The sequence below is a fragment of the Polyodon spathula genome, chromosome 13 (assembly GCF_017654505.1).
Source record: "Polyodon spathula isolate WHYD16114869_AA chromosome 13, ASM1765450v1, whole genome shotgun sequence".
Lineage (NCBI taxonomy): Eukaryota > Metazoa > Chordata > Actinopteri > Acipenseriformes > Polyodontidae > Polyodon > Polyodon spathula.
Window position 1 is genome coordinate 40551327 of NC_054546.1, and position 7691 is coordinate 40559017.

Sequence of the window (7691 nt, forward strand, 5' to 3'; positions counted from 1 at the left end):
AGGCGCGCTATAAAAATAAAGATTATTAAAAGATTATTATTAAAAGTAAAATAGACAAAACTCTAACACTATGTTCATTGCTTCAGGTACTTCAGGTATGGAGGAAAGCAGCAGTATTGCTGTGCTGGTGCCAAACAGCAGGGGGCAAGAAGCAGTTCTAATACCTGACAGTGTTGTGGGCTCCCGGTTGCAGGACAACGATGGCAAACAAAAACAGAAAGCTACAGACTCTCTCATCCAGGTCATAGAAAAACTAAGCAAGATAGTGGAAAACAAAAGGAAGAGGAGATGTACCCTAGCGGGCAAGAAGCGTCCTCACCTGTATCAATCTGTGGTTCTCGAGACCAAAGAGAACTGTGAAATCCCAGCAAAAATGGCAAAAGACTCGGACACACTTGGGCAAAATGTACCATCTGTTGTGCAGGAGGAATACTATTTATCAGAGGACCTGCCGGACACCAGTAGCAGGACAGTCACTTGCTACCAGTGCAGCCTCTGCAAATTCATTTCCCCAACCCTGCCTCTGTTGAAGGAGCACATAAGACTACATGACCGGCAAAATGAGGTCATATTGATGTGCTCCGAATGCTGCTTCATGTCCAAACGGCAAGAGGAACTGGAAGCCCATGTCAAGATTCACTTAGATAGTGAGGAGATGCACACAAGTGTAGTGGAAAATCATGAGCTTCAGAATCTGAATCTCTCAGCGGCAGCCGGGAAAGGTTTCGCTTACGCAGGGGGCCTTGGAAGCTTGCAGATTAACATGGAAGATGAAGAGGTCAAAGGAAATCTGGAGAGTTCAGTGGGAGACCATGTGAAAAAAAAATGGTACACGTATGAGCAGTATGGTATGTACAGGTGCTTGATCTGTAGCTACACCTGTGGTCAGCAGAGAATGTTGAAGACGCACGCATGGAAGCATGCCGGCGAAGTCGATTGCTCCTACCCTATATTCGAAGATGAATTGGAGCCTACTAGCCTCCCTGCAGAGCCACTGCCTCAAGCTGATGAAGCTGTTGTTGTGCTGGCTCCAGTAAGCAAACCAGCAGACCTCTACAGCACTCCTCCATTTCATCTACAGCTTTGCACCTCTGCTACAGACGACAATGGAAAGCCCATTATTGGCCAGACTGTTCAACAAATCTCAGAGGAAGTGTGTCTACCGAAGGTCGCAAGCGCAACATCCCAGGAGGAAGTAGTTGAGGAACAGGCTGTTGCTGATTTGGAACAGGATAACGCCACCTCGGATAGCCTTCTCTCTTCGGCGCAAAAGATAATCAGCTGCAGCCCCAACAGAGTAGGACATGTCAATGTCATAGTGGAGCGTCTTCCTGGGGCTGAAGAAGTAGGAGCCAGCAAGCAGTTCCTGATGAGCCCCGACATAGAGAAAAGGCTCATCTCTGATGAGCCCGAGATGACTTATTACGAGGACACTCCAGAGGTTTATAATGCCAGCAAAGGTACTGTTGCTGCTGAAGAGGTGATCATAGATTGTTGCACCAATGAGAAACAGTGCGAGGACAAGGAGGCTAAAGAATCGACAGTGGCTGATGAAAACGCCCCCCCAGTCCGGAGAAGGACACATTCAGAGTCATTGAGGTTGCACTCCTTGGCTGCTGAAGTCCTTGTTGCTATGCCCACAAGAACTCCGGTGGCCAGTATTAAAAGCATTGTTGAGTTGAGCACGCAGAGCCCTGATACTGGTCAAAGATACATCGATATAACCAATGCAGTCCAACACAAAGTAATATCTGCTATTAATAATACCTCTGAGGATTTTGTCGATTTGAAACGGGCCGGCACTGCACCGGTCGACTTGGAGTTGCAGAAGGTCAAGCCTGGGCTGTCGGAGGTGCCGGTCCGAATGGGAATCAGCATGTCACTGCTCACGGTGATTGAGAAGCTGAGAGAACGGACTGATCAGAACACCTCGGATGAAGATATTTTGAAGGAATTGCAGGATAATGCTCAGTGCCAACTGAGCAGCGACGCAAGTTTGCCAGGGGGCAACCTGGTGGAGTATATTCCTGAAAGTGATCGGCCATACCGGTGCCGCCTGTGCCTCTACACCAGTGGCAACAAGGGCTACATCAAACAGCATCTGAGGGTACATAGACAGAGGCAGCCTTACCAGTGTCCCATCTGTGAACACATTGCAGAGGACAGCAAGGATCTCGAGAACCACATGATCAATCACTGCAAAACTAGGATGTACCACTGCAAGCAGTGTGAAGAAACCTTTTATTACAAGGTAGAAACACACTTTTTTTTTTTTAAATAGTACTTCTTCACAAAGTTGTATGTGTTGGACAAAGCCAAAAATTGTGCCCACCTCCAGCAAATTTCTATCATTTCTATCCAGGACCATTTATTGATTATTTGTTTCATTGCTGGGTGCGGTTAATGGTATTTGTTCTAAAGTGTGTTTTTTAACCTCCTATATGAATAAAATTTCAGAGCCAACTGAGGAATCACGAACGAGAACAACATGGTCTGCCCGATACTTTGCCTGCGCTGTCGTCTGTTAATGAGAGCATCGTGCCTGTTGCTGAAGAATCTGAAGATAAATACACAGAAGAAGGTAATTTTTAAATATGGAGTAAGTGGAGAAATCAGCAAAGTTGAAATAGTATATTTGGAATTTCAACTTTGGCATAATCGGAGCCTCTGAAACCTCAGGTGTACGGAACAGTCAGATTGCTTTAACAACTTGTTCAGTAGTATTGTAGAGCATTTCCCTCATGTATCTGCCTGTTGTACTGTTCATTTTCTCATTGTCGATTCCTATGCAAGGTAGTAGTTTATCATGAGAACATTCAATTGAAAATGATCACTTTTGTTTTTATTTCCTCTAGATCTGGCCTCTACCCAGAAAGTCTATAAGTGTGATGTCTGTGCTTACACAAGCTCGACATACATTGGTGTTCGGAACCACAGGAGAATCCACAACTCTGATAAGCCGTACAGGTTTGTAAAGGACAGAGTGTCCAATTCAGTTAACTTTTAGTCTGAGGACGGGATCTTTGGTTAAATACAAATTGATGCAACAAACAGACATACTTTGTGTTTGGCATCAAGTAAGTATTGTTCCACATAAACTGTCTATTTCAATTTTCCTAAAACGATTTTCCCAGCCAGAAGTTTATTGAATTGGAGCTCTCTCCCTCGATAAAACAAAAGGAATTGTTGCAAAAGCAAATAAACTATATGTTGAAATCAAACTACAGTGGAATGTCACATATCCAACCGTCACATAAACGCCCTGATCAATTAACCACGATCAATTTGGTGGGTTCCCATTTAAGAAAGACGAGCTGTGTTTAGCAGTGACATTTCAATACAAAAGTCGAGAAAGCTTTGTGTTTTTATATGATGGAGTGCAGGGCTGCAGATACTGGCAGCGTGGCGTTGTAGCTTTTAAATGCATTTGAATTAAAGCAAGCTTCATAAACGCGATGCTTACCGGCTGTTTGTTTAAAATAATCGAAGCAATATTCAAACCAAGCTGCTTATCGGGTGTTGACAATATCAAGAAAGAGCGCAAAGTACCGTGACAGAGATATTAAGAAAGCAGAACCAGGGAGGCAGGGACTTCTAGAGTTAGGAAAGAAGCCATCAGTTGCAGGTTACTGTACAGTTACCATTTGTTTTTGTTTTGTTTTTTTAAAGCTTTGCTTGGAGATGGCTTATAGTAAACCGCATAGCATAACTGTAGCCTAATTAATCTTGTTTGTTTGCTTACTTTTAAGGCAAGGAATTCCCCCGTGTTTAAAGCAGTTTGAGTTTTTTTGTTCACTAACCTATTTATGCATGTGTAAATGTTCATTTTCTATAGATGTTCGCAAATCTGACTTTTTCAGATATCCGCCTATTCCCCAGTCCACAGGGGGTCGGAGATGCGACTTTGTACTGGAGTACAAATCGTGTTATTGTATGAAATGATTACTGTACCGAGTCTAAGTAAAAATGTAATTGTAACACAATACTTTTTACGGTATTTTTAGCCATTAGGAGCTATGCTGCCAATGATCACAAGGCAGCAGCAATAGTGGCTTCATTTCTGGATACCTAAACTTGGCTAGCAATGCACAGAATTATTTATGTAATTTGCAGAGTAGAGGCTGCGAGTACTGAGGAATTGTAGGCATCCAGCCTCTTCATACCTGAACAACCCTCTGGTGGCTGAACAGTGTGTCAGTGTGCATCTGTCAGACATTTTACCTTTGCATGTCATCCTCCATGTGCTGATAATGTTGCATGAATTATGAATTGCCCTGCATATGTGTCCAGTGCCGAGGCATATCTGTCCGATAGATTAATCTGGAGACTTCATGTGTGCTTGCTCGTAGGTGCAGCAGCTGTGACTTCGCCACAACAAACATGAACAGTTTAAAAAGCCATATGAGACGCCATCCACAGGAGCATCAAGCAGTACAGCTAATGGAACAGTACCAGTATGTTTCTTGAGACTCACACAATTACAGTAACACACCTTCGATTTATCCTGCTACAAATCATCATGTAGCACTCTTGCGAACTGCGATTTAAGCGAATTCAGTGTTACCTTATAAGTCCAGTTTTGGTGTATGTGGATTTGTTGATTTTTGTCTTGTTTCTTTAGATGCTCGCTGTGTGGCTATGTATGTAGCCACCCCCCTTCTTTGAAGTCTCATATGTGGAAGCACGCTGGTGACCAAAATTATAACTATGAGCAAGTAAACAAGGCTATTAATGAAGCAATTTCACAAAGCAGCAGGTAGGTGATAAATGGAGAATCATAAAATGGTGGGGGTAAGGTTAGAATTCCTAATGCATAAATCATAGGGGAGAGGGGAGGGACATTTACCTACAGCTCCCTGTGTTTTTTTTTATTTATGAAGGGTCAAGAAGAATATACCACAAGGTGTGGGTGTGTATATGTTATATAATATACACACGCACGCACGCCACTGAAAGCTTAATTTTTCTTGCACTACATTCTGTTGATATATCTACGTAATCACACAGAACAGTTCAAATCTCCAATGCTGCATTAGTATGGCCCACAATGTATAAAATAGAATATTCGATCCTGGTTGCAGGTCTCAGTGCCCTGTACCAAAAATGAGTGAACCTGTTGAGAGAGCTATGTCTGGACTTGCAGAGAAGTTGATGCTGGATCCTGAAACGCCATCCTTGGCTTCAGAGGAGGACACAGGAGTTATAGAACCATCACAGGTATCCAGCTCTACAACAAAAACCAGCTCAGAAAAAAGTGTGAGTCAGTCCCGGGCAGGGTCAGAGTACTGCGTCCTGCTTTTCTGCTGCTGTATCTGTGGGTTTGAATCCACCAGCAAAGAGCACCTGATGGAGCATATGAAGAAGCATGAGGGCGAGATCATTAATATCATTCTGAACAGGGAACGAAGCTCCCAGGAGCCCCAGCGCAGCACACAGTAGACTGCAATGCACTGCTTTAGCTTTACGCAAAAGCAGGCAGGTTAGATCTGTTTTAATAAGACCTTTTAGGTGTATCTGTTTTGTTTGCAGGGTTTTTTATAATACTGTGTTTTTGTATTTGTTTTGTTTTTAAACTGTATTCAAAACTTGACAAGATTACTCTTTTTCATGTCTGAAAACAATATAAGATTGACCTCTTTCCATAGCTATGCTGGCGATCCTTTTATTGTGTACAGATTCTAGACTTCCACATAACAGAGAGCAATTCAGATTTTGAAAATGAGTACACTGAACTTCTAGATTTAAAATTCAAAAAGCTGAAGGTTAAACTGCAGTCTTTTATATTTGTGTAGTTTTGGTGTAATTAAAAAAAAAAAAAAAAAAAAAAAAAAAAAAGTAAATAGTTTTCTTCATAAAACCAGCTTCTCATTGTAAAAACACAGGTATGTTAATAAGCAATCATGGTTTTTTTAAGTTGATAAAGGCAGCTTTTTACAGGTGACTGTAACATACTCTAGGCAACGTTGGGATGTACTACAGCTGTAAATATCTCATACAAAATATGCAGATTGTGTATTTCAGTGATTTAGTGTGTAAATACCTTGGTATTTATTATTTATTTTCTATTTATGCATGTAGTTTTCAGTTTTATTGAAAAAAAACAATGTAAACAATGCACCTTTGCATTGTCTTCATGGTGCTATTCATCTGTCAAGACATAATGACAGGGATCCTTGCCCTAAAGACCCATCTGTACACACACTGTACCTGTGCTTCAACATGCAGTATTTTCATTTAGAATATTTCAGGTATTTAAATTATTAAATAAAATCCAAATAAGACAGTTGCACATTTGTCACAAGGCACAAAGTTTCAGTTTTATTGTAGTTGGCTGCAAGTAATACTTTTAAAGTTGCATTAAATTGCACATGTTTAGTATAGCTAATACAAGTTAGTAAACTATTGATTCCATTAAGGAGTGGAATACTCTAAGAAGTATTTTAGTTCTCAGAAATATGTATATATAGTAGGCCTATTTTTATTTATATATATATGTGTGTGTGTGTGTGTGTGTGTGTGAAAGAAGTCTATGTGGACTCACAATTGCCTCTTCCAGTTTGTGAAGTGCACCAAGATAGGTCACACTCTCAAGAAATAGGACAAGACCACTGTGATTTTGTATTTTTATTCCGTTAAAATAGCCATATAATATATAATTTATTATACACGCACACACAAATACAGTGCCTATAGAAAGTCTATGCCCCCTTGAACTTTTTTCACATTTTGTTGTGTCAGTGCCTCAGAGTTTCATGCATTTAAATGAGGATTTTTTTTTTTTTTTCCACTTATCTACACACTATACTCCACACTCTTAAGGGGAGAAGTTTTTATTGAGAAAAATATTATATATTAAAAATACAAAACTGAAAGATCATAATTTGATAAGTCTCCACCCCCCCTGAGTTAATACTTGGTGGAAGCACCTTTGGCAGCAATTACAGCTGTGAGTCTGTTGGGATAGGTCTCTACCAACTTTGCACACCTAGATTTGGCAATACTTGACCATTCTTTACAAAACTGTTCAAGCTCTGTCAAGTTCCTTGGGGAGCGTTGGACAGCACTCTTCAAGTCATGCCACAAATTTTCGATTGGATTTAGGTCGGGGCTGTGACTGGGCCACTCAAGGGCATTTACCTTTCTGTTTCTTAGCCACTCCAGTGTAGCTTTGGCTGTGTGCTTTGGGTCATTCTGTACTTTGCTCCATTCATTTTCCCTTCTATCCTGTCAAGTGTCCCAGTCCCTGCAGATGAGAAACATCCCCATAACATTATGCTGCCACAACCATGCTTCACAGTAGGGATGGTGTGCTTTGGGTGATGCGCTGTGTTGGGTTTACATTTTATACTTTGCATTTAGGCCAAAAAGTTCCATTTTATTTTTGTCAGACCACAAAACTTTTTGTGACATGGCTACAGAATCTCTCTTGTGTTTTTTTTTTTTTTTTTTTTTACATCAAACGAGATTCAAGGTGGGCTTTCTTGATAATGGCTTCCTTCTTGCCACCCTACCATACAGGTCAGATTTGTGGAGTGCTTGGGATATTGTTGTCACATGCACACTTTGACCAGTCTTGGCCATAAAAGCCTGTAGCTCTTGAAAGTTGCCATTGGCCTCTTGGTAGCTTCTCTGGTCAGTCTCCTCCTTGCTCAGTCATCCAGTGTGGAGAGATGGCCTGATCTAGGCAGGGT

At 41.2% G+C, this 7691-nt stretch overlaps 1 protein-coding gene across 1 annotated transcript in view; it reads left to right on the plus strand.

Moving 5' to 3' along the window:
* Nucleotides 1–6684, plus strand: part of LOC121326238 (zinc finger protein 507-like) — a 9026-nt gene extending 2342 nt beyond the window's left edge. The window contains exons 2-7 of the mRNA XM_041269466.1: nucleotides 87–2251; nucleotides 2458–2581; nucleotides 2856–2967; nucleotides 4350–4454; nucleotides 4622–4756; nucleotides 5082–6684. Of these exons, the coding sequence (XP_041125400.1) occupies nucleotides 98–2251; nucleotides 2458–2581; nucleotides 2856–2967; nucleotides 4350–4454; nucleotides 4622–4756; nucleotides 5082–5439 (2988 nt within the window). The 5' untranslated portion in view covers nucleotides 87–97 and the 3' untranslated portion in view covers nucleotides 5440–6684. The remainder of the gene's footprint in view (nucleotides 1–86; nucleotides 2252–2457; nucleotides 2582–2855; nucleotides 2968–4349; nucleotides 4455–4621; nucleotides 4757–5081) is intronic.
* Nucleotides 6685–7691: the final 1007 nt, after the last annotated feature.